The sequence below is a fragment of the Thamnophis elegans genome, chromosome 10, assembly GCF_009769535.1.
Source record: "Thamnophis elegans isolate rThaEle1 chromosome 10, rThaEle1.pri, whole genome shotgun sequence".
NCBI classification, from domain to species: Eukaryota; Metazoa; Chordata; class Lepidosauria; order Squamata; family Colubridae; genus Thamnophis; species Thamnophis elegans.
Genome location: NC_045550.1, coordinates 471,752 through 499,217, shown reverse-complemented (window position 1 = coordinate 499,217; position 27,466 = coordinate 471,752). Strand labels below are relative to the sequence as shown.

At 38.6% G+C, this 27,466-nt stretch overlaps 1 protein-coding gene across 6 annotated transcripts in view; it reads left to right on the top strand.

Moving 5' to 3' along the window:
- Positions 1 to 24,987, top strand: part of JAKMIP3 (Janus kinase and microtubule interacting protein 3) — a 49,445-nt gene extending 24,458 nt beyond the window's left edge. For 2 of the 6 annotated variants that reach the window (XM_032225699.1, XM_032225697.1), the window contains exons 8-21: positions 728 to 787; positions 2,400 to 2,528; positions 5,688 to 5,816; positions 7,599 to 7,682; positions 11,710 to 11,772; positions 12,309 to 12,407; positions 14,505 to 14,603; positions 14,713 to 14,772; positions 17,215 to 17,280; positions 18,520 to 18,588; positions 18,677 to 18,754; positions 21,140 to 21,343; positions 22,489 to 22,554; positions 24,937 to 24,987. In XM_032225699.1, the coding sequence (XP_032081590.1) occupies positions 728 to 787; positions 2,400 to 2,528; positions 5,688 to 5,816; positions 7,599 to 7,682; positions 11,710 to 11,772; positions 12,309 to 12,407; positions 14,505 to 14,603; positions 14,713 to 14,772; positions 17,215 to 17,280; positions 18,520 to 18,588; positions 18,677 to 18,754; positions 21,140 to 21,343; positions 22,489 to 22,554; positions 24,937 to 24,987 (1,257 nt within the window). The remainder of the gene's footprint in view (positions 1 to 727; positions 788 to 2,399; positions 2,529 to 5,687; positions 5,817 to 7,598; positions 7,683 to 11,709; positions 11,773 to 12,308; positions 12,408 to 14,504; positions 14,604 to 14,712; positions 14,773 to 17,214; positions 17,281 to 18,519; positions 18,589 to 18,676; positions 18,755 to 21,139; positions 21,344 to 22,488; positions 22,555 to 24,936) is intronic. The other 4 variants (XM_032225700.1, XM_032225698.1, XM_032225702.1 and 1 more) reach the window with 3 other exon arrangements.
- Positions 24,988 to 27,466: the final 2,479 nt, after the last annotated feature.

Below are 27,466 nucleotides of genomic sequence, written 5' to 3'. Positions count from 1 at the left end.
TTTTGATTTTCATATATGCTTCTCTGTTTTCTACCTGGGATTATTTAGCTATAGATATTTAATGATATTACGTATTCATAGCAAAATAATTTATTCTAATTACTAACACAGATATGAGCCACAGAATTTCCTCCAAGGTGGTAGGAAAGTAAACCAAGGACACATTGTGTTCCTAAAGTCTGATGATCACATTTTTCACTTCCGGTTTTGTGTGTGTGTGTGTGTGTGTGTGTTTTGTTTTTGTTTTTGCTATGTTCTGATTTGCACCATAAATTATCTGTACAATTTGATTGCCAAACTCATTCCTCATTTCACACCTTCTGTAAAGGCTCAGTGGTTAAGACACGGAGCTTGTTGATCAGAAAGGTTGGCAGTTTACCGGTTTGAATCCCTAGTGTCCCATAACCGAGTGAGCTCCCGTGACTTGTCCCACCTTCTGCCAACCTAGCAGTTCAAAATCATGTAAAAATGCAAGTAGAAAAATAGGAACCACTTTTGGTGGGAAGGGAACAGCGTTCTGTGCACCTTCGGCATTTAGTCATGCCAGCCACACGACCACGGAGAAGTCTTCAGACAGCGCTGGCTCTTCGGCTTTGAAATGGAGATGAGCACCTTCCACTAAAGTCAGGAACAACCAGCACATACATATGCGAGGTGAACCTTTACCTTATAAACATGTTTCATATGCAGAGCTCAAACTATTGTTTGTTCTGTTCTTCCTTGTCAGGAGCGTGACAAGCTTTTAAGATACAAGAAACAAAGGAAGAAATTTGCAAAATTTCCCAAGGTAAGCGAATAATGTAAAAAAAAGTCTTATTCGGGGGCAAGTATTATGAAAAATTTGATGGAACAGTGAAAGACACCATTTGGCTGAGCATCTGGATTCCCACAGATTTATCCAGAAGCTTTTGAGAAATGTATAAAGGGAATGAGAATGTAGATCTTTCCCTACAATTAATTCACAGCTTCACCTGCCCTTCAAAACTACATTAATTCAATCTAAACATGAAGATGTTTATTAAAATAGTATCACCAAAGTCACTTCCGTCATGAATTCAGGCTCAGCTCTAATATAAAATTATGCCAACAAATGCCATTAAGAATGTCAAAAATATTACTGATAAATTATTCCAATATTTAAATTAATTCAAACTGCACCTTCTCTAAAATCTTCTAAATAAAATTTACAGAGAAGCAGATACTATAACTTAAATTTTAAAAGCTCAGTTGAAGGACGTGAAAACAAACTGGTTTTCAGAGCAGAATGTTGAAAAATCTCTCCACCGCCCGTAAAAAAATTACTTTTTGAATTAAAATGTCACTGATTGTGGTTCACTTGCAGTTGGGTGAATAGGAAAGTGATGACTCGGCATATGAATCTGTCAGTCTTTATTCCAGAAAATCTGGCAGCAGCTTCTTGGACGGTGGAAGATCTCAGCAAACCTTTGCTGTTTCCCCAATATTTCTTCTTAAAGTTCAGAAGCTTAAACATCTCCCAATAGTGCATCACAGCAAAGTTAATTTCAAGGAATTTCTACTTGCTGTCTTATCTTGACTTTGGCAACTTATAACAGACATGTAAAGGTTTTATGAGTTGACATTAAGGCATCTTTTGGAAACTGACAGACTCGACTAAAATAAACATTTTCTTCTTTGCTCATTTAGAGTTGGGTTTTTTTTAATGAAAATCAAGTAGGGATATTTCCCTCTTCCTCCATGAGTTCAATAGTTCTAACTCTTTAGAATACCAGAAATTTTGGGTTTTCTTGGTAAACTATAATCTAGTTTCTCATATTTTCAGTCAATATCTGTTTTCCTGTTACCTTTTTAAAGACACTTTAAATCCTTCCATAGAGCTTTTTCATCCCTACAAGTCTCTAAATTGATTATTTTGCAAAACCTTCCATTCTGACTCTCTCCTTCCTCCACTCATTCCTTCTTTTTTCATATCCCCTCCTTTCATCCCTTTTTTAAAGCTATTCTTCCTAAACCTCTTTATCATTGTGAAGGTCCATATAAAGATTTTTTTTCCAGCTCACACTCCATTTCTTTATGCATTGAGGGAATACGCATAGATGATAGCACCAATTTTTATCCCACAATAGATTAAATATCAAGTTTACTATCATTTGTGATGATTCTACACTGAAATTATAGAAGATTTATGCTGGCTCAACAGCAGCTTTGGTATCCATTAATTTGTACTTGATGGATAATCATTACTTACTCTGCTGCCCCATTTACATGGCAGATCTGATAAACTACTATATAATGAGAAAAGTGCTGAGATTCATAAATAGCATCATGGAAGAAGGAAATCTAATTATTCCTTATCTCAGTTATGCTTAACATCTTTGCAACTTTGGCGTCTTTGTACTTACACATTGTCATTTGGTCAGAAGCCAGTGGTGGAAACATTTTTTGGGTACGATGAAGAAACATCTCTTGAATCGGATGGCTCTTCAATCTCATATCAAACGGATCGAACAGATCAAACTCCTTGCACGCCAGACGATGACCTGGAAGAGGTAATTTATGATATGCATAATGTTCAAGCAAGAGTTTAGGCTTAAAGAGATATTATATGGAATGTAATTAAATGTATTCCTTTTTTTAGTAGTAATAATATAAACTTCGCAGGGAGATCAGTGCTGTATACCAACATCCACAATCAACAAGGTCTCTTCTAGAACCTTGCGAAGCCAGACAACTACTCTGCAATAGCATGGTGGTCTCCTGGCTACCGTAACAAGGAATTATCATCATCAACAACAACAACAACAACAACCGCCCTGAGTCCCCTCAGGGAAAAGGGCGGCCTATAAATAATAAACAATTCAATTCAATTCAACCCATATCAATCATGAGCAACGTTCAATGGTATTTGTGATGCATTTTTGAATGCTCAGTTGACTGAGTTTCATATATAATAATAATAATAATAATAATAATAATAATAATAATAATCCAATCACTAACAAACACAGTCCGAGTATTCAGCACCGATATTTCAGTGCAGTTTGGCATGGAAAAATGTGCCACTGTATCCATAAAAAGGGGCAAAATCACTACACGTGAGGGAATTGAAATGCCCAATGGCCAACTTATTAAATGCAACAAAAATGAAGCCTACAAATACTTAGGCATTCTGCAGTTGGATAACATCAAGCATGGAGAAGTAAAAACTATTGTCAGGCGAGAGTACACCAACAGAGTTAGGAAAATTTTAAAATCTAAATTGAATGGTGGAAATACAATCAAGGCCATAAATACCTGGGCAATACCAGTTATAAGATACACAGCTGGTATAGTTAAGTGGACATAAGCTGATTTGGACATTTTGGACCGAAAAACCAGGAAACTAATGACAATGCACTACAGCTTACATCCATGTGGTGATACTGATAGACTGTACCTGCCCCGAAAATCAGGGGGCAGAGGATTATTACAAGTGAAGCAAATAGTTGAAGAAGAAAAACATGCACTGGCTGATTATTTAAAAGAAAGTCAAAAACATCTATTAATCAAAGTAAAGAACAAAAATCTATTGAAGGTCCAACAGACGAAACAAGAATACAGAAAAGATGTGATAAAATCAAGAATGGAGAGTTGGCAGAACAAAGCACTGCATGGTCAATTTCTGGAAAAAATAAAAGATAAAGTGGACAGTGAACAAACTTGGTTATGGTTAACAACAGGTACATTAAAGAAAGAAACAGAGTCACTAATCCTGGCTGCGCAAGAACAAGCTATCCGCACAAATGCCATTAAGGCCAAAATCGAAAAATCCTCTGATGATGCCAAATGCAGACTTTGCAAAGAAACTGATGAAACTGTTGATCACATACTCAGCTGCTGTAAAAAAATCGCGCAGACTGATTATAAATTGCGGCACAATTCAGTAGCACAAATGATCCATTGGAATTTGTGCAAAAATTATAATATTAAAACAGCAACAAACTGGTGGGAACATCAGCCTGAAAAAGTCACCGAAAATCAGATGGTCAAGATCTTGTGGGATTTTCGCATACAAACAGACAAAATACTGGCGCATAATACACCAGACATCACACTGGTTGAGAAAAATAAGGTCACAATCGTAGACATTGCAATACCAGGTGATAGCAGGGTCGCTGAGAAGGAACATGAAAAAATCACAAAATACCAGGACTTAAAAATTGAAATTCAATGACTATGGCACAAACCAGCAGTGGTAATTCCAGTGGTAATTGGCACACTGGGTGCTATTCCAAAAGCACTGGAATTACATTTAAAACAGTTAAAAATTGACAAAATCACCATCAGTCAAATGCAAAAAGCCGCACTGCTTGGATCTGCACGCATATTACGAAAATACGTTACGACGTCCTAGGCCCCTGGGTGGGGCCTGACTAGTAACCAATGCCAAATCCGGCGAAACAACTGGCCGCTGTGATACAATTGTATAATAATAAACATTAAACATTAAATAAACATTGAAGGGAAATGTGATGACAACTTGACATGGACATGGCTTAAGATGGGAACTATCAAGAAAGAAACGGAAGGTTTAGTACTGGCTGCTCAAGGACAAGCACTACAAACTAAGGCCATGAAAGCGAAGATACAAAAATCCACTGACAACCCAAACTGCCGACTTTGCAATAACAAAATCAAAACTGTTTCACATTTAATATGTGAATGCAGCAAAATCGGACAAACTGATTACAAAGCTAGACATAACCGAGTTGCTAAATTAATCCACTGGTCATTATGTAAAAAATATGATTTACCCGTATCCAGAAAGTCATGGGAACATAAAGTGGAAAAAGCTATTGAGAAGGTGAAGATCTTGTGGGACTTTCGAATACAAACGGATCATCATTTGGAGCCCAACACGCCAGATATCATGGCTGTAGAGGGCCGAGGTGTACAGTTTATTGATAACGCTGTTCCTGGAGATGCCAGAGTCGAAGAAAAAGAACTAGAAAAAATCATGAAATATCATGACTTGGCCATCGAAACTACAGGGCTATGGATGAAGCATGTAACAGTGATACCAATTGTCATCGGGGCACTTGGCACCATGTCCAAGAATTTTACAAGATACATCAACAAATTGCAGCTTCCTGCACTAACACCAGCGGAACTGCAAAAAATGTGCTACTCGGAACATCTTATATTTTAAGAAGGTTCTTGGTTGATACATAGGACGCTGGCAGCAAACTATATCAACCATTAGCACCAGTCACTGGTATTTGTAATGCATTTTTGAATGTTCAGTTGGCTGAGTTTCATGTTTAATTAATAAAGTATATAATAATAATAATAAATTAAATTAAATTCATATCTAAATTTAAATATTGCAATAAAGTCATTATTTAAATTAGGGACCACATAGATAATTAGCTCCGTGAATTTTAAATGATTGGAATCTGTTATATTGGATTCTGGTCCAAAAAAAATCCTTAGTAGACTTTAAGCTGCTGTTCCAAATCTGGTCACATAATTTGGAGACTAGCACAGATATTGCATTAGAAATATTTTAGTTAATCCATTAATAAATACATAACATTTTATAATTCTCTCAAATTGTTATTTCATAAAAGAGGTTGTACTGTTCATAAACAGACTGGTGAATGCTAAAAATTTTGATTTGTCAGGATGATTGCATCTCCAGTTCAGTTTTGCATTCCTTCTCACACTAGGGCATGGCAAAAGAAGAAACGGAGTTAAGATTCAGGCAACTGACAATGGAATATCAAGCTTTACAGAGAGCGTATGCACTGTTGCAAGAACAAGTTGGAGGAACGTTGGATGCTGAGCGAGAAGTTAAGGTCTAAATGGCTTATATTACATGAAAGTAAAAACTTGTGACCGTATCATGTTGTTCCTGAACTCTTTACAATTTTTTTCGGTTTCCCACCCCTTCATATCTTTGCTTTAGATCAGGTGTGTTCAACTTTGGCAACTTTAAGACTTGTGAACTTCAACTCCCAGAATTCCCCAACCTGCCAACTCTTAAAGTTACCAAAGTTTAGGTCCCTCTAAACCAGTGGTTCTCAATCTGTGGGTCGGGACCCCGTTGGGGTTGAACGACCATTGTCTTAGGAACCGAGACACCAATTTTATGGTTGGGGATCACCACAACATGAGGAACTGTATTAAAGGGTCACGGAATTGGAAAGGTTGAGAACCACCGCTCTGAACCATTCCTGGCTTAGAGGGGCCTATTTAAAAAGATATGCTGAGAATGGGGCATTAAAGATGCACTACATGGTTTTATGCTTTGTTGGGAACCACCCAGTGGTTTGTTATAAGCTGGGCAGCTATGTAAATATTTTAAATAAATAAACTAATAAATAAATAGTGGGTGGGAGTGTGTGTGAAATTATGGGAAGGTGACATTTAACAAACTTGCTTTGCTTCACCGATTAATAAATTAAATACTGTACTTATTAAGAAATCCCTTGATTATTGCATTGCAGGCCACATATTTCCAGGATCCCACCAGCAAAACCAAAGCATCTAAATCATGACTTTCTGTCTCTTTTTTTCTTTTCCTTTTCCTGCCATACAACAACATTTTCTTGTTGATTTAAATTTAGAATAAAATTATAATTTTCTCTCTAATGATGAACTAAATTACTAAAGGTTTACATGCAGGCACACACCGAGAGAATCCTCATTGGCTTGAAAAGAGTGCTTAAAGCAGGAGTGTCAAACTCAAGGCTGAGTTGAAATCAACATAAAGTGGAAATAACTGATCAACTCATCCCTAGTTAGGGGCATGTTTTACTTTTAACAAATTTTCTGAAATTGAAATTCAGTTCCATTGTAGACAGAAATGCTAGAAAATAAAGAAGTAACGTGAAGGGTTGTTAATAAAGTTGCACAGGCACATAATTTTTCATCTTTTTGCAACCAATTTCCTATGGTTACTGACAGTGGACATGTTATTAACATGTAATGTTATACATTAAAATGTAATCAATTTTTAATCAACTAAAAGACATAGATGATACAGGATGATGGACATGAAAATGTGTCCCTGAAGTAAGAGGAATTGGTACAAGAGAACTATGGCTGCCTTTAGCATGTATCAATTCCATTTCCTTTATTTGTATGCCGCCCTTTTCCCTGGGGGGACTCAGGGCGGCTCACAATTTAAAAAGGGAGGGGGGGAAAGACAAACAGTATTCCAATATGGAAACAATACAACATATTAAAAGAAAGCACAACAGTCACACAATTCGGGTGGGGCTACAATCTTAACCCCAGGCCAGCCGGGACAGCCAGATCTTCAAAGCGGCGCGGAAGGATTGGAGGGTGGTGAGGGTCCGAATCTCCACAGGGAGTTCGTTCCAGAGGGTCGGAGCAGCCACCGAGAAGGCTCTCCTCCGGGTAGTTGCCAGTTTGCACTGGCTAGTAGATGGAATTCGGAGGAGGCCTAATTGATGCGATCGTATCGGTTTAGTGGAGGTAATTGGCAGTAGGCGGTCTCTCAAATACCAATATCAATTCCAATTTTATATCCCTCCGTGCAAACATGTGTTAGGGATAATTTAACATAGCAGCAATCAGAGTAAGTTTGACATTTTTTCAATCCCATCCTACAGACTCGTGAGCAGCTTCAGGCAGAAATCCAGAGATCCCAAGCTCAAATAGAGGATTTAGAAAAGGCACTTGCTGAACAAGGACAGGTAATATACATTGGGAAAAAATGTTTTGTGTTAATTACTGTAACAAATTTATCAAACGTTACCACTATAAAATAACTAGCAATAGGTTCACATGGAAGCATGAACTCTTGGAGATTGCCAAAACAGTTTTCCAAAAATTAATCTGTTGAATTGAAAATGGTTCCAAACATTGTTTTGGTGCTGAACCATGTCTGTATTCTTTTTATCCTTTTCCATTTCACAGGATTGATTTTTGGAAAATCAGTGAATTATCTAGAAGGAAAGTGGACTTAATGCTAAATTAATTTTCCTGATCATTCCATTTGTGGAACTTAAGTCTAAAATATCCCTATATTGTAAAGCTAAATCAGTTTTATATCTATAAAGTATCCCAAGTGAGGTCTCTCCCTCATGTCTGGAAACAGAAATAAAATACAGTTCCCCATTTTCTGGTTCCTCTTTTCCTCTAATATGCAAGTTATAATTGATAATTCTAAATTCCGGATTGGTTATCTTACTTAGCAGATCTTAGTTTGCTATACAAATTTCCTGGTTTAATTTATTGATGTTTATTTATTAGATTTATATCCTGTGTTTATTCCAAGAGCTCAGGGCAGCATGCATAGCATCTGAATTATAAAAACAAGTTCAGTGAGAGAGCGACTGGATCAAAATCACCGAGTAAGCTTTTGACTGAAGGTAGATTCAACTCGAATATCTTCCCCACTACATCACATAAGGAACCATGGTGGCGTGATAGTTAGAATGTAGTATTGCAAGTGAACTCTGCTCACTGCCAGGAGTTTGATCCTGACCGGCTCAAGGTTGACTCAGCCTTCCATCCTTCCGAAGTCAATAAAATAAGGATCCAGATTTTTGGAGGCAATATGTTGACTCCGTAAACCACTTAGCGAGGGCTGTAAAGCATTATGAAATAATATAGAAGTCTAAGTGCTACTGCTATTTGCCATGGTTTGGTAGAAGAACAAGTGCGTTGGAACAAGTCCATTTTTACTGATGCTCCTTTTCTGCCCATTAAACAAAGCTCTATTATTTTGTGTGAATGGAGCAATGAGTATTAAAATGCAAAGCAGTGCAGGCAGAGAAAGAAAGAAGGCGTAAGCTTCTAATATTTAAGGCAGTTAAATATATTTAAGGCACACATTTTAGGCAGTTTTGACATCAAATATACATTTTCAACTGAATCCATATTTTTCATCAGTTATGTCCTAAGCATAATAGTAGCAAAGAAATGGAACAATAGAACAAGGAATAAAAAGGAAACAGTGAGGCTTCAGCGATAGAAGAATAAAAGATGGGTGGGTAGTGAAGTAGAAAATGAGGGCAGAGGCGGGGTTTCTTATCAACCTGGTAGCCCCCTCCAGTGTGATTTTGTCTCCAACAGTCTGCCAGTGGCGTATTAAGCAGACTAAGCACGTGGGCACAAGGCCCAGAGTGGGCACCATAAAGTTGAGAAAGAAAAAAAACCCAATGAAGATTTGTACCGTATGTACAAAGGAGGGGCGCCAAGATTTCTCAGTGCTTAGGGCACCAGTGAGCCTTAATCCACGCCTGCAGTCTTTCTTGTCATGTAGTTGTAGAAGTCAAACCAGCTACATTCCTGCTTTCTTTTCAGGGCGAACCTCTCATTTTCTCTCCTATTGTAGAATTGTTGAGATTTAGCAGCCTTTCTTGGACAACCTAGGAATGCCCTTAGTCCAAAGACTTGCCGCCTCTCTTCCCATTCTTCCTTGCTGTCTACCCACTGCCTTGCTTAATTTCCAATCCTTTCGTTCTTTTTTTTCCTTTTCAAGCACTGCCTCTGCCCAACTCTGCTGCCTGATCTCATTTCCAGGTGGAGAGTCATTTGATACTTATTTGATCTATGCTTATTTTGTTTTCTAGGAGAAATCTATATTATTATAGCCCTAGAGAAAAGCTTTTTTTTTTTAACTCCCAGAAATTCACTTGCTAAATCCATAGCTTAGTTCTTTGCTTCGTATGGTTTTAAGCCCAGTTTTGGCTAAAAATCTGAGATTTTGGGAGGTAACTTGGATGTGTGTTGTGACTCAACAGCAATCTTCTGTGAGTCTTTTCGGGATGCAAGATTAATTATGCAGCTGGGGCTCGTTAGGGGCATATTCTGGAGATAAAAGGACGGATGGTGCCACGCCCTAGTTGCAGGAGTCAATGTTCCTTGGTTCGTTCAACATTGATTGATCATCTGTCGTGGTTTATATAAGATACACTTGGAGAAGTGCTTTGTTTTCTGTAACCCTGATTTGTAGAGACTTTGGAAGAAGTGCTTTGCTTTCGTTTTGTTCAACTTGTGTTGCCGTAAGAAAGATTTGTTTTTCATTCCGTTATCTTCAGGCAAAGACTGTAATTAGGTTTATTTTGGGCTCGCAGCCAGTCTGAGCTGAGAACTGATAGAGTTCCTTTTAAGTTGTTTGCCTGTCGTCTGTTTAACGAGCGGAGAAGGGGGGACAGAACAGATGTATATATTATTGAAAGATTATTGGTGCTCTCTGAGCTTGGTTGTTTTCTTCTAGATGTTTCATTACCCAAACCAGATAAACATCAGTGCTAGTTAGTTGTGGGAGATGGTCTCAGTTTCTACGTATTCTACTGGCTTGTCCTGGATGGTCTCAGAGGATCTGTGGCTTTACTGCTTACGGATGGTTGGTTTGGCCATTCCTTGACATCAGATTGTCGGCCTGGTGTTAATCTTGGAGTTAATCTATGGTCACCTGGGTGCTGATTGCTGGCAGGGAGGAGTTTCGGTCTTTTTGTTCCCTTCTTGGCTTGTTTATTGTCTCGTTTGCATACTGAGTACATATTGTTTATGTTTATGTATCTATTCAACACCCAGATGAGCAGGGATTAACACCAGACCTACAGTCAAGAAGTAAACAGTATGCCAATCAAGGAACTTCCAACTCAGACAAATAAGCTAACAGTAAACAAGAGCCTAATTAAGGAATCACCAAGACAATTCCCACCAATACTGACTGGGCAGTAACATCCATTCCCTTCTAGCACTGATGATGTTACCTAGTTTGGTAATGAAACGACTTCAAGAAAACAGTCAAGCTCAGAGAGCAAAATGGAACCCATAGTTTAACCATAAACTACAATTATTCTCTTGTATGGTTTCACTTAGTTCAACTTTTCTTTAGTGTCTGATAATCCATATTTTTCCTCTCTTTAAATTAAAATAGTTTTCTAACTTTAGATTTTTTTTCTAGCTCTAAATAGGCTACGGTATTAAGAACTAGTGTATCAGGTTCACCAAACCATTTTCTCTTTCATATGTTAATGATTATTTTTCTCTTTCTCTGAATGAATTGTACTATTCCTCTATAATGCCCATTATTCCAATGATTGTTTATGTGGAGATAGGTTACTGAGCTAAAGAGTCCCATGGTCTTGTGAGATCAAGCCAATTAATTCCCATTTCAATGAGAAATAACCATTCCCCAAACTAGCAAACAAACCCGAGACACATAAAATACAGGACATGAATACACTGCGTGCATCTTATGCCTAAATTAAAAGATTTCTCTTAAAAGCTTGTACAAGAACAAAAGACATTGACAGTTATGGAAACTGCAAGGCAAACATATCCGGATGAGTAGCAGGGGAAAGGTCAGGGAGTAGACACCAAAACTGCTTTTAGTATGATTTTGGATTGTGGTACTTCCTATTCTTCTGAAGGCTCCCACCCTTGTAAATTGAGAATGTAATTCATTGGACACCTCAAAACTGTACATAGAACTCTTCAGAGGGAGTGTTTCATTTCAGTATTCTAATTGTTCATGTGGAGATAACTTACTGAGCTAAAGACAGATTATCCAGCTATTAGAAAGTCAGAATGTATTTTTATCTAAAAACTACTGAAGCCAAATCAGGGAAACAAATTTCAGCTATGCTTTCCTTGTTTCTTATGCACGTATAGACTCTCTTCCAATGTTTTGCCTTTTTAAAAGATTTGTGGTGTTTCCTTATCTTTTTTTATAACACTGGGTCTTTCTGTTTTTTTTTTAAGGACATGAAGTGGATTGAAGAAAAACAGGCTTTATACAAAAGAAACCAAGAGCTTGTGGAAAAGGTGCGCTCTGTTTTCATAGGGAATTTAAAAATAAGTGTGAATAGAAATTTAGAAAAATCTTAGGGCAAAAAGAGCACTTAATGAAACATACGTATTTGGTAACGTCCTCTGTCATCAAAAGGGAACATTATTCGAACCCAAACTTACAGGAAAATTGTCACCAAACAAAAATGGTATTTCTTGTAGACATCTTTATTTTAATTTCAATTCTGAAAATTAATATAAGAGAGATGTAAACTATAAAATTTGACTTTCAGTTTTTGTTTAGAATGACAACACATTTATCTTTCCAGTTACCACAGATCACACATCTTATCTCTGAAATTTGTTTTTAAAATTTCTTAATATTATTACCTCCATATAGAGGTATGAGGTTGAGCAGTGGTGGTTTGAGAAAGCATAATCCTGAGTTGATGGTTACAGCAAAATTAGAGCTCACACTTATTTTCCATAATCAGTTCTATAGTCACTGTGTAATTAAAACAAGTTGTTGGCAAAAAAAATTTAAAAAGGGAAAATCCTTCTGCTTTTTTTAGATAAAACAAATGGAAATAGAAGAAGCTCGGTTAAAGCATGATGTTCAGGATGCTAAAGATCAAAATGAACTGTTGGAATTTAGAATATTAGAACTTGAGGTAAGTAAGAAGTAGATGTTTTGAGTTCATATTTCCATGTTTTGTCAGGTGTTCCAAATTCACTACAGCTCGTGGAACATTATTACAGTATAATGCCTCTGCCAGAATAGCTTCAACATAAGGCACAATTGCATTAATTACTTGGTTCCATATATTGGGGAAATGCATATATTGGTCTTCAGCGTATTCTGATTTGCCAAGTGCAGTTTGTATCACCCTTCAGGGTCCTCCCCTCTTCCTTCTGTTGGCTCATAATTTTAGATAAAACAAATTGGGTTTGCTAGCATTGGCATGTTTGAACAACTATTTATCCCTGCAATCCCATAGCAGAGGGACAAACTGTGTTAGGTGGAAGAGAATACGATTGGGATGATGAGCATAAAGCCTGATTTCATTAACTTTAGCTTGCATGAGTTTTATTAAATTATAGCTTATATATCTATTCCTCAACCAGGCTGTTCAGACTACAGCTCCCATCCTCCTCCAGCTTTGCTTTAGATTAGACTAATTTTGCTTTTTAACAGAACAACCAGTAAATGTGTAAACCTTCTACATCCAGGATGTCAAACTGAAATAATCATGGTGTCGTCACATGACATATTGGGACTTTTTTTCCTCTTCGCTAAACCCACATCTGGCCTACGGGCTGGGAGTTTGACAGCCCTGTTCTATACAATATGTCTAAACAACTTTGAATGTAAATAAATGCAGGTAGTCCTCGACTTATGACTGGAATTGAGCCCAAAACTTGTGTTGCTAAGTGAGACATTTGTTAACTGAGTTTTGCCCCATTTTACAACTTTTCTCGCCACAGTTGTCAAGTGAATCATGGCAGTTGTTAAGTTAGTAACATGGTTGTTAAGTGAATCTGGCTTCCCCTTTGACTTTGCTTCTCAGAAGGTCGCAAAAGGTGATCACATGATCCCAGGACATGGCAACCATCAAATATGAACCTGTTGCCAAGCAGGTGAATTTTGATCATGTCAAAAATTATTAACAATTGCAGTGATTCCCTTAACAACGGTGGCAAGATGGTGGCATACTCACTTAACTAATGTTCTGTTTAGCAACAGAAGTTTTCAGCTCAATTGTGGCTGTAGGTTGAGGGCTACCTGTACCAGCTGACAGGAATTTGTACCCATCTGCTAAATAAATGACAGGTTTCTATCTTCTGTAAATCTTACCTTCTCTTCGGTAAGACTGAAGATTGTCCCAGAATCAGAACTGATGCCACCTGATGTGGTTCATGAGGAGTTCACCATGTTGTCTTCATGGGTCTTTCTTAAGGTTTCATTCCAAGGTCCACAATCCAGCATGAGGAGCTTCTACAGTGAAAGTGGGGGGAAACTAAGCTTAAAGGGTGTTCACTGGTGTGATGTTACCTATTTTGGGTAATGAAACATCTGCAAGAAAACAGCCCAGGAACAGGACCCTTCATGTCAACCCTGAGCTACAAATATTCTCCTTTATTAAACCTCTCAGACTTCGTATTCCCAGCACATGAGAAAGATAAATACGGTATTATTTATTTGGAGGAAAATTTTAGTCTTTTCCAGACAGCCACTAATTGTCAAGCACATTTTTGTGATGCTTTCGTGAGAGCACTTTAATGTTCTGACAATTTCCCTCTGGCCAGAGCGGGGGGGGGGGGGCTAAAAATAGCAGCTTGCGCTGGCCTCCCCTCTTCTTTATTCACTCCTCATCAAGTTTGCTTTCTGTGATGAGAAAAGAGGAAGAAAAGCAGCATCCAGAAACCAGGCACAAGGAAGGGAGGCAGCAAAGTCTTCTAGAGCTGGAGGCAAAACGCCGTCTTCCCTTGTGGTGGAGAAGAAAGACTCCAAGAATCGTAAGAGGAAAATCCCCCCAGAAACTCTTTTTGGGCGTTTCTTCAGGCGGAGCAGTGGAGCAAATGAATTTCTCCAACTCAAAGAGTCCAAAGCTAATCCTTTAAAACAGTTTCTAATTTATCAACTTATATATTTTATTTTATTTTATTTGTAACTTACATTGGAAAATTAACTAATGAAATTGTATTGTGGGCTAAGCTGATGATTAAGCCACACCCTTCCTCCCCCACCACAAATAATTTGATTGTAGGAGAGAGAAAGAAGATCACCAGCAATTAATTTTCATCACATTCCTTTTACGGAAGGGAAGAGCCCCCTCCAAGTCTACTGCGAGGCAGAAGGAGTAACAGTAAGTAGTTCCCAGTTGCTCTCGTTGCAATTTTTAATTTTTGTTTCTCTCTTGGTGTAATATCGTCTTCTTTTCACACGCTGCTCCTTGTCTATTTTTCTCCTGTTAGGATATACTAGTAGCAGACTTGATGAAAAAACTGGATATTTTAGGGGATAACGCCGTAAGTGTATGTTCCTTTAATTAATTGTGCATGTTTCAGTGAATGTGTTTCGTTCTTTTGTTCAAGCTGCATTAAATGCCCCTGTAATTGCTTTTATTTGTTATAATTAAGCAACATTTTCACGTGGAGAAGTCCTTGTTTCGGACCAATGCTTCTCACACCTAGTTTATACAGAATGCCAATAATATAAGTCAGGGTTGGATGGACCCAGCTCACATGTTCCCCATCCCCAGAGACCCCCTGAACTGGACAGAAGAAAAATGTTTAGATTTGAGTTTAGGGGAGGATTAAATATTTTTCTCTGGTTGAAGTAGCTAAGGGCTGAAAACAAAGCATTATATAAGCATTAACCCTTATATCATCCACTTGTGTGATACCATTATACCAACCACCATTATACTGGCCCAATCTATTATTTTATAGAATGGGACAGAAGTTGGCAACAAATACTCTGAAGGCCACTATTGCCTCTCCCAATAATCTGTCAGAAACACTCAAAGTGGAGAGAGATAATTTTGGGAGTGAGTGTGTGTGTGTGTCACAATGATGACCATGATGCCCCTGGGTGTGTGTTGTGTCTTTCAGGCAAGTTACAACATGGAAAGTAATTTCCAGGCACAATAAAGTTACTTATGCCTGGTCTAAAGTATTTCACAAGTTAACTTAATATTGTAACCTGGGGATTGGGTATCCTTTACTAGTGTTTTGCTAGTGTTTTACTATTCTTTGCTATTTTTAAAAGCCTTTAAGAGTGTGTGTTTGTGTGTGTGTGTGTGTGTGTGTGTGTATTAGAACATACCACAGCTTGAGACAAGCATGATTGGAATAAATTAATTTTTGTTTAGGTTAGGATGGTCTCTACAATCCAATGCCCATAGGCTTCATCTGGACCCCAAAGCCTTTTCTAGAGCCCCCTCAACATTTTTATTTTATTTTATTTATTATTATTTTATTATTCTATTTTATTTTTAGAAAATTTACTGCTTATGGCACCGTTTAGTTTTCACAATAGATCAGGGCAACATCTAACTGGAAGCAGAGAAAAGCAGGGTAGCTTTTTCCTTCATTTAAGAGAAGTTATGTTTGTCTGAGCCGTAATCATAAACCCTTCCCTTTCCAGATGCTTTAAAAATGTATTTAAATAATTTATAGGGCTGCCCAAGGTGGCAGCTTACAGGAAACTAATCAAGACAAAAAGAAAAAATCAGCCATAAAAGTCGGAAATAGGCAAATTGACACACATTCACTTCCTCTCTTGTTGTGAATTTATGAATCCCAGCCCCAAACCTGGGGGGAATAATCATATTTTTAGGTTTTTAAATGTTGGGACTGAGGGGAGACCATTCCAAAGGGCAGTTTTTCCATTTTGCCAAGATTGATCCAGGCATCAGCAGTTTTTAGATTTACACTGATGAAAGGGAAGCAGAAGGGGTCATAAATTAGGTTTCTCATTTCTTCCCACTGATTAACTTGCAAATACTGAGACTTTTGTGGGTAGATGTTCAATGCAACCAGCAGGCAATTCTTTTTGGAAAGAGGATTGGGGGACTCCAGATTTTTTGTGAAGTCGGGGTGGGGGAGGGGAGGAGATAAAGTGCAAATGGGCTTCTTATAAACAAATGAAAAGGCTCTTTTTCAGGATAGCTCCAAATCACTTCCGGGGGCAACCTGGACTTGTACCATGTATTGTTTCACGAAGTCAGAGAAGCGATTCACTGTTGATGGTCCAGATTTCTCAATTCTAATATCTGGAAGTATTAGAATGTCATTTATTTACCTCATGTTTCTTTTAATATTTATTGAAAATTAATGATTGATACTTCAGTAATGGAGTAAATCAATATTTGCATAGAGGGACTCACAACCACAATTGAGTTTAAAAAAATTATATTGCTAAATGAGAAATTTGTTAAGTGAGTTTTGCTCCATTTTACAATCTTTCTTGCCACATTTATTAAGTGACTCACTGTTGTTAAGTTAGTAACATGGTTGTTAAGTGAATCTGGCTTCTCCATTAATTCTGCTTGACAGAAAGTTGCAAAAGCTGATGACATGACCCCTGGCCTGGGTGCTGCAACCGTCATAAATATGAATCAGTTGTCGAGCATCTGAATGTAAATCATGTGACCCTGGGGATGCTGCAAAGCTTGTAAATCTGAAAAATAGTCATGTCACTTTTTCCAGTGCTCTTGTAACTTTGAATAGTCACTAAACTAACTGTTGTAAGTTGAGGACTACCTGTATTTATTGGGAGTGGATTGTAGAGATCAAGTCTTTTCAATATTTCCTAGTCATGGAATATTATCTTGAAGTTATAATCAATAAAGTATAATCAAGTACTAGTTTTGATTTGTAGTTTTAAGAAATGTTTAAATATTCAGGGCAAGAGCACCTCGGAAATGCAGAGATGTATGTTGTGATAATACATTTATTCTGCTCTTGATTTAGAACTTAACGAATGACGAGCAAGTTATAGTCATACAAGCAAGGACAGTTTTGACACTGGCAGAAAAGGTAATGGGGATGTTCTTTCTTTTTCTTAACTTTAACCTTAATCTTGCCAAAAACATATCTAAAACTTGGTTCTACAAATTACTTTTATCATTGCCTGGAAATGATCTTGCCGTGTCCCCAGTATAACTGGTCACCAGTATAACTAGTAGGATGGCTCTCAACTCTGCATCAAACAGAAAAAAATCAGGGCTGTCAATCTCGCAGGCCAAGGGCCAGATGCATCATACACTGGCCACACCCACGCCCAGTTCACCAAAGGGGGGAGGAGTCAAAGTATGTCACATGATGCTGCTGTGATGACGCGAGTTTGATACCTCTGGTCTGGATGTTTGGTTGCTGGGATGTTGGGGTGGAATAACCAAAGTGGATTAATAGACTAACTAAAGCGGTAAATACCATTTCCAACCAAATTCCTTATAAATATATATAGCTATTAAACTGATATGAATGGGATAAGCAACGAAATGAAGCAGAGGGATATGTTCATAGCTAGTATCTTTAAAACAATTCAAGCTGCTAAGCCTATTTTCTATTCTCTCTTACCAATAGCTTTAAAGAATATTTGTTTGCTGATCAGTGACCAGTTTTTCACCTAAATATTTTTCTTTACTTTTATAAAATGGAAGTGCCTTAGATTTGGGTACAGAAATATCCGTACTATAACTTAGGCTTATATTTATTATTTGACAATGCAGGCATTACGTTCCGCTCCTTCATATGAAGCATTGAGTCCAAAGATCAGATTACCTTTGCTAAATCACAATGCTGAAATAGGATTATTATAACCGAATTGCCAAACTTAGAGATATTGAGCATACTGAGGTACTTTGCTGTAAACCCAGTAGTTAAGAGTTATGCGCTGGTCTCTTGTCTGATATGCTCAACGTTTGTCAACCTTGGAAACCGTAAGCTGTGTGAACTTCATCTGCCAGAATTCTGGGAGTTAAAGTTCATACATGACTTCTCTGAGCCTGGCTCTTTTCTTGCAGGTGCTTCATTATCCCACACCATTCTAGCACTGACTAGTGCACTGATTCAAGCCCTTTCTAGCATTTTCCAGCACTGATTCTAGCACTGATTATCTAGTTTGGGTAATGAAATGTCTAAAAGAAAACAGGCTCAGAAAACACCAAGGACCCCTCATTTCAACCCCGAGCTACAAATATTCACCTTTATTGAACTGCGTAAAGTTGCCAGGGTCAACAAACCCAAATCTGATTTTTCTTCATTTCTCTGCAGTGGCTACAACAGATAGAAGTTACAGAATCAGCACTCCAACAAAAGATGATAGACTTAGAAAATGAAAAGGTACAGATTCACCAAACAGTTAAAATCAGTGATTCCATATTGTGCTTCCTGAGAAAAATCAGTATAACCCAAATCTCCTTGTTTTTAGGACCTATTTAGTAAACAAAAGGGGTATCTGGATGATGAATTGGATTACAGGAAACAGACTTTAGATCAAGCACACAAGGTAGGTATGAAGGTCCACAGACAAAACTTCCTTTGGTTCATTTTCCCCAGGCTGGGGAATTCTGGGAGGTGAAGTTCCCATATCTTAAAGTTGCCAAGGTTGAGAAACACTTCCTTAAAGTCAAATGATTCCGAGAACCTCTCTTGAAATCTTTGAGTCCCAGAGCTTGAAAGACTTTCTACCGCAGAGAAGTGGATTCAGTGGAAAAGATTCACTAATTAAAGCAAACCTGCATTACATTTGGGATTTGGCCTGCACAGATTTAATTCCCAGGAACTCCATGGGAGATGGATCCAGATTGGTTTTGGATCAAGATACCTTATAGTATAGGCCAATCATTACACCAAAAATCTGTTTTGGATATTATTTTTTTAAGTGTAATTTGAATATACAAAAATCAGTTTGGATTAGGGTAGGTAGAAAGAGGCTCTCTCCTTTTTTCAACCTCAAGGCAAAATTTCCAGATGCAATTCCAGAGGTATCGGTTGATGTTTTTTCCTCTGTGAAACTAGCAGTAGATTCTGAAGGACGGGATTTGATCCAGACTGCAGCTGAGGTAGGAACAGTAGATTTTCCCACCTCATCTATACCATGGACTCTTAGCAAAGTATTCCTATGATAGAAAAGTATAGTAAAGTATATTTACTTTATATACAATTATATAACGGGCATAAAACTGTAGAGATGTTAGCAACTCAGATTTCTATCACTTTGAGCTGGAAAAAGCAACAATTTAATGACTTATGTGGCTGATTAACACTTTGTGCTCTCTTGAGCTTGCCCACTTTCTCTCTCACTCAAATTTAATTTTTAATCCATTGAAAGTTTGTTGTTATCCTCCACTCAGTACCTAATCATATATCACAGATTACAAAATGGAGCGTGAAATCTAAAGTCCCCTAGAGACTTTAAGTAATTCACATGCAATGGCTTGTTGTGTTATCACAGGGAAAACCATGCTGTGTTTAGCATTCCCTTTGAAACATTGCAGAAATATGGAAAAAAATCTCAATGTTTGCCTAGCTCATCAATAAAAGTTTTCTGTGCTATTTCTGGATTTGGAGACAAGATTCATTCTGTAATTGTTTTATTTTGATGGTTGGTAACACAGTTTATGCTGAATTTGGCATTTTTGTCCACCTATTGCTTCCCAAAGGTGATGTTCATGATGATTTGTTCACAATAATGTGAATATTATTATTAAATTAGGATCACACTCCCTTGTCTCCTCCCCACTGCTCCAAGGCTCAGGCATCTCCTGGTGGCCAACCAGCCTCTCTGCGCCCTGCTCGGAGTCGGAACCCTGTTCAGGGTCCTCCACATTCTCCAGAGTCGCCTCGCTGTTGGAGTCTGGTGGCAGCTCCAATGGCTCCTGCTGGGCCACAACATACATATGCATGCATGCATGCATGCATACATACATACATACATACATACATACATACATACATACATACATTCTGACTGGGAGAGAGATTCTTCGTATGTTCTATTCATATTGAACATGCATGCAGAATGATTGCTCTTAGCAGGAAAAAAAAGAACGTTTTAAAAAGAGAAATGGTTAAAAGGGATATGATGGGCTACTTCAACAGCATTAACTGCATTTTTTAAATACAGAAAATATACTGTAATGCTTGTTCAATAATATTTCATCCTTTTGCAAAGGGCATTGGGCAGGATGGTTGCACAGTATGGTAAAAAATTAAGTTCAAATGGCAACTGCTGTGGCGTAATCCATGTTCTGCCTGGCCATAAGTGATCTACCTCTACAACATAAGTCAGCAACATTTTTGATCAGCAGACATAGTCATATTATATGCACGGTGTTGTGGTCATCAAACCATTAAAATGTTAAATGTGCCAAATCTAATGAGATCATGTGAGAGAGAATAGAAATATTGTGAGATTTAGAAGTCACATAAGTCTTTAGCTTCATAATCCTATGTGTAGTTGGGAGTGAATTTCTGGGCATAATCTAGTGGTGCCATCAATAAGCAATATATTTCTCTTCAGTCTTCTACATTTATGTTTGGAAAAGGGACAGCAAGTTGGGTGATTTGAGCAATGACTTAAAAGTGATTCCTTTTTTAAGATCTTGAAATATAGATTGACTGAGTCATCTAAAAAGGCTCTATTGGTTGTGATTGAGCTTTAAATTGATGAGCTCTGTAAGAATAATGTTTAGTACAACATTAAAGGTAGAGGCAAGAGAAGACATCAGCTGCCATGTTTATTGAGACAATAATATTCTGGCTGAAACAGCCCATCTTGTTTACAATGAAAGACAAGGAGAACTGGAGCACACAGTCACAAATTATATCAAACCGCCATCATCACCCAAGCTTAATCGGAATAAAGTAGCTTGATTTTTCATTTATTTAGCACATTTTGGAATTGGAAGCTATGCTCTACGATGCTCTACAGCAGGAAGCAGGAGCCAAAATGTCAGAAATACTGTCAGATGAAGAGAGAGAGAAGTTGAAGAATGCTGTGGAACAATGGAAACGGCAGGTTATGAGTGAACTCCGAGAAAGGGACTCCCAGATTCTCCGAGAAAGGATGGAGCATATTCAACATGCACAGCAGGTATGGCGAAATAGGATATTGTGCCACTAAGAATGCCGCCTGCAGGAAGAACAATGACTCTCACTTGTGTTTTCTTTAGGCCATTATTAAATTCTCATGAATGAAGGTGAATATCACGTGTCCCTGGATAATATTGCAGGATCCGGGTTGATCACTGGGACCTGAGGTTTAGTTTTCTGAGCTTTCACAAGAGGAAGCTAACCACCAAATTAAAAGAACACAAGCCAGCGGTCAGACAAGGAGATCCAAACTCATTGGTAACTTCACATTGCAACAAACAAGGAAATACCTTCAGTTTTGCAGCTACTGAGATTGTGGACGAGCAGGGACAAAAACAGCCGGGGAAGTGGTTGAAGCCCCTCGTAGGTCAACAGGAGTGCGGATTTACCACCAGCTTATCAAATACTTAGGAACTGAGGGATTGGCAGCAGAAGGAAACAGCAGCCAAAGACTTAACAGCCAGTCATCACCACCCTAATCAATAACTAAAAAGCCTCCAAGAAGGGGCATCATATAAATGGAATATCCCAAAGGACACACTCTGACAGAGAAAAGTTCCCTGAGGGTGAACTCAATCATGAGTCCGAAAGCTCAGAAAACTAAACCTCTGGTCCAGATTGGAACCTGCATTTATAATCTGATCTTAAATTTACTTATTTATTAAATGTATATGTTGCCCATCTCCCCAATACTGCAACTCTGGGTGGCTTACAAAACAGAAAAAGCTAAACAGAACAGCAGTTTAAAAGGTAAAAACGCGTACATTAAAATTGATTTAAATTTGATTTAAAAAGCTCATTTAAGGAAGTGACTACAGTAGGAACAAGCAGTCGTAAAGATACCAGATGTCCTCAGGGACATCACTCTGTTATGCACAGTCACTTCCACAGCTTTAATAGTCGGGGGGGGGGAGGGGTTGCAACCAGACTGCTGTAAACCAGCCTTGAGGAGGATAATTAAGCAGGGGCCTCATTTTATGACGTTAACAATTGTATCTGCGCAAAGGAAAGTTGTTACTTGACTTACTGTATTAACTGTGAGCATATCATGGCTCATAATATATTCCCTTCTCCAGGAAAACACAGCCTACCAAACAGTCAAAAGTCTAAAAATGTAGTATTCATGCATAATTCTAATTTTCACAGAGAATTAAGGAGCTAGAAGAAAGAATTGAAGCTCAAAAAAGACAAATAAAGGAATTGGAAGAAAAGGTATGCTTAAAACACTGAAAAGCTTGAATGATGAGATGAAGCTATATTCAAAAAAAGTTGTACAGGTAGCCTTACAACAGTTCATTTAGTGGCCATCCGAAGTTACAACAACACTGAAAAAAGTGACTTATGACCGTTTTTCACATTTATTACTGTTGGCAGCATCCCCGTGGTCACATGATCAGAATTTGGCATGTATTTATGACGGTTGCATTGTCCAAGGGTCACGTGATCACCCTTTGCAACCTTCTGACAAGGGGTCAGTGGGGAAGCCAGATTCACTTTACGCCCATGTTACTAACTTAACAACTGTAGTGATTCACTTAACAACTGTTGCAAGAAAGATCATAAAATGAGACAAAATTCACTTAACAACTATCTCACTCAGCAACAGAGGTTTTGGGCTCAGTGGTGATTGTAAGTCAAAGACTACATGTATATGATAAGATAAGATTCGGTTTATAGAATCAGCATATTTCCCCGAGCAATCTGGCTCCTCATTTTACACACAGAAGGATGGAAGGCTGAGTCAACCTTGAGCCTGGTGAGATTTGAACTTCCAAATTGCAGGCAGCCAGCAGTCAGCAGAAGTAGCCTGTACTTCTGCACTCTAGCCACTGTGTCACCATAGTTCAATCAAAACAACACACCTTGCTTGTATGATCTGTCTTTTCTGCATCAGTGGTTGGAGCATAAATATGAATGCTCATCTTAAAGGATTATCCATGAAGTCAAATGATATTATAGATAGACCTCAACTTATGACCGTAATTGAGCCCAAATTTTTTTGTTGTTAAATGAAACATTTGTTAAGTGAGTTTTGCCCCACTTTACAACTTTGCATGTCATAGTTGAATCATTGCAGTTGGTAAATTAGTAACCCGGCTGTTAAGTGAATTTTGCTTCCCCATTGACTCCGTTTGTCAGAAGGTCGCAAAAGGGGATCGCATTGCAACCGTCACAAATATGAGTTAGTTGCCAAGCATCTGCATTTTGATTATGTGACCATGGGAATATTGCAAACGGTTGTAAAAGTGAAAAATGGTCATAAGTCACTTTTTTCAGTGACGTTGTAATTTTAAATGGTCTCTAAATGAACTGTTATAAGTCAAGAACCATCTGTACTTAGTCATTTAGTTCATTGTAACCAAGTACTGTTCTTTCTATGCTCTTCCTAAGTATAAAAACACCACCATTTCTTCCATATTTTTCATGGCCCAGTGACAATAACGCAATCATTTGCAGACATTGGATACAACATTTTAAAAATACAGGTAATATTAAAATGCAAAAGAGGCTTCTGATTACATAAAGGATCAATATTATGGGGGGTTTGCATTTGGTTTGCAAGACATTTGCAGGCCTCTCAGAAACTAACTTTCTGCAGCAAAATGAAATAATCCCCAGTCTTTTTTTTTCTGTCCCTGTTCAGAATAGAATGAAAAGCAGATTGCTATTCCACCTTGTTTTTATCTCCCTAAAAACAATGAGGAAACTAGAATTCTTGTGTGTTTTCAGCATTACAGTTAGTGTTGCCAGCTTTCTGGAGCCATAAAATTAAGAATTGTATAAGTAAATGTGATAGACTACGAAGCATCATATAGAAAAGATTTTAAAAAAGAAAATGAATGTTGCATTTGGTTCTTTTGAATAATTTCATTAGCTAATAAATTTGATTAGAAAAGGTACAATTGGGTAGAAGGAGTCTGAAATTGTGTCCTTTCTTCACCAAAAATAAGTCCCATAAAAATAAATAACATCATTTAAAACCATAAGTATTGAAGTATACTGCAAATACCTGATCCCAGTAATCATAACATGATGATTTTTCTTACTGGTGAATGGTTCATGGAAGTGAATGAAACTGCAGCATTTCAGGTTTTGTATGTGCAGATAAAATGGTGTGGTGCACTATTAGACCATCATTTTTTGCAAGAAATTAGAGGATTATCAGACTCCCCAAATCCCTTGCCAAATGTACGTATATGTGTATATGGTCCCTTGCTTGAGTGGGTGTGGGTGCATTTAGACTAAAAGACCTCCACAGTCCCTTCCAACTCTGCCATTCTGTTTTCCTGTTGAATCTCTCTCCTACCAAGGAGCCCAGGGGAATTGTGTGCTGGGAATGGATAGGGACAAAGCTAAAGTAATTGGGAATCTGAGCTATCCTGCATTCTCTGTCTTTCTTATACCTCGTGTTCCTGCCAGCAGACATGACATCTGTTAGAGGGCAGATTAAATTTGGAAAGTGTCCCATCCCAGCATATTCCACACCTTTGCACAGACCTTATTCTAGGCTCCTTGCTCGTTTCTTACTCGGTGTGCTTTAAAATCTTTCTCTCTCTTTTTTCTTTCCATTTTTCCTCTCCTCCCCTTTTTTAGTTTTTATTTTTGTTTTTATTTTTTTCTCTAGCTTTCATTCTTTGGTCCTAGCGTGTCCATCCAGCGACAAGAGGTAAGCGTCCCCCTTGCTTATTCTTTCTGCCCTCCTTTCGCTGAGCCTAATGGTTTCTTCCGATCCCCGCAGCTGCAGGGATGGCTTGGGATACAGTCGAGGCTTAGCTGAAAAGCAGGTGGAAAATAAAAGGAAAGACTACATGGCAGACGCCAAAACATATAAAAAATAGACAATGTTTTGACTACACTTTTCCTTTTAATTTCTTATATGTTTTTTGGGGGGGAGGGGAATTGTTTTCTTCAGCTTTTTTCAAACCAAGTTATTTGTGCACCGTAAATTACAGATACCCATAATAGCAATATGTTAAATGTTTATATATATTTCTTAGTTATAGAAACTATAAAGTATAATAGCATATCACAAAGATACTTAAAAATCATGCTTTCAAATCATTTTTCTTTATTCCCAACATCTGTCTCCTGCAGTTTTCACAAGCGGTTTGCCACATCCTCCTGTCAGAGGGACTAGTTTAAAGTCTCACAACTGTATTTTGCCCAACATAGGACTAGAATAGTGTCTTATTGGGGCCTGGTTTTGTTCTGACCGAGGCTTCCTAAAAGCATGAAGCAAACTCCTTGTCCTCACAAAAACCCCTTTTATTAATTTGCTGTGAATTCTGCTCATTCACATCCAGTCAAGTCTTTCAAGGGAGGATTTACAGTCACAGACCTTCTCTGGTGTAGAGAACTGCCAGGCTGATATCTGCAAAACTTGGCAAGGAGTCTCGGAGAGTCACGAGCCAATTAGGCAAACTAATTGTCTCCTGCAAACTCCACTCCCCTTTCGCTCCTCTTTTATTTCCTCTGGGAGGAGCCATTCACCCTTTACTCCCAAGTCAACCCCTGTTCTTTAGCTGTTCCCTTCGTCTGGCAATTCTGCACATGGGCACACTGGGAACAGGCTCCAGCTGTTCATCTGCCTCACTGATGTCTGACTCTGAAGGCAGCAGATAACTGGCCTATAGCTCTGGCCCCCTCTCTGCCTCCCACACAGAGCCCTCATCAGAGCCTTCCCCAGACTCCAGGACTGTCCCAGTGTTCAGTTTTGGAGGTTAATTTGGTTCCTTCAAAATTAATTTCATGTCCTGTAGCTTTAAGGTGCTGGAAAAAGGAGGAAGTTTTTTCTTTTTTTCTTACTGTGTTCTTGTGTTCTGCGATCCAAAGACAAAATCCAGCTAGAAAACCAAGGAGTCTACGAAATACCATGCAAAATCTGCCCTGCAACATACATTGGACAAACGAACAGGAGAATAAATGGACGCATCGTAGAACACAAGAACGCAGTAAGAAAAAAAATCCTCCCTTTTCCAGCCCCTTAAAGCTACAGGACATGAAATTAATTTTGAAGGAACCAAATTAATCTCCAAAACTGAACACTTCAACAAGAGAATAATTATGGAAGTTATCAAAATAGAGAAACACCCCCACAACATGAATAAACGTGACGATACCTCCCGCCTACCAGACATCTGGAAACCAGCCCTAGTCAACAAATGAGCCCCACCCACCACCCAGGCCGTTACAACACGAAACAACAACGGACACATAGCCAGCACCAATCAGCACCAATCTACCAATCATGATACAACCACACAGCCAATCAATCCACTTACTGAAACAAAGCCAGCACTCCACACACCCCCACCAAGAATGCAGCTCCGACCAGGCTTTAAGCTGAAAACACCAGCCTGAAGAGGGCGAGGGAGATCTCGTCGAAACATTGCCAAGACAATCTCAATCTTACACGGGAAAATACCCGAATACAACAAGACCAGCATACCTACACCTGTGAGAATCTACTAATATATATATCCCCCCCCACTCCCCCCCATGCTCTGAGTAAGCATGCCTAGGATGCCTAATATAATTCTTATCAACAATAGCCTTTTGTGAATGTATGTGTGACTTCAAAACACTCTCGACCTCTGGGAGTTGCCTGGACATCTTCCTTCAATTTTCTTGGCAAGATTTTGGAAGTGGTTTCCTGGTGTTGAGATCAAATGACTGGCCTAAGGTCACCAGCTAGAAGTCACAGCCTCCTGGTTTCTAACCTTAACTATTACACCAAACCAGTGGTTGGTTACGACCGGTACGCCTCGGTATGGGCGTACCAGTGCCTGCCAGGAGCAACAAGTACCGTTCCGATACGGTGCTCGGGAGGGCCCGCCCGCCTGCCCATGCTCCTTAACGGTATTTGAAATTTTTGGGGCTTACGTGCATGCGCAGGGAGCTTACGGCATCTGCACAATGCTCCGCTGAGCAGCTGGAGCATCGTGGAGGCGTCGTGGAGCATCGTGGGTGGTAAGTACACATGCGCTTGCACTGCACGTGTTCATGTGGTGGACACCCGGCCCCGCTGCACTGTATCAGTTGCAACGGGATTCATAACTCATCACTGCACCAAACTGGCTCTCATTATCTTTCGTATAGAGCAAAACTACATGTTGGTTTCTAG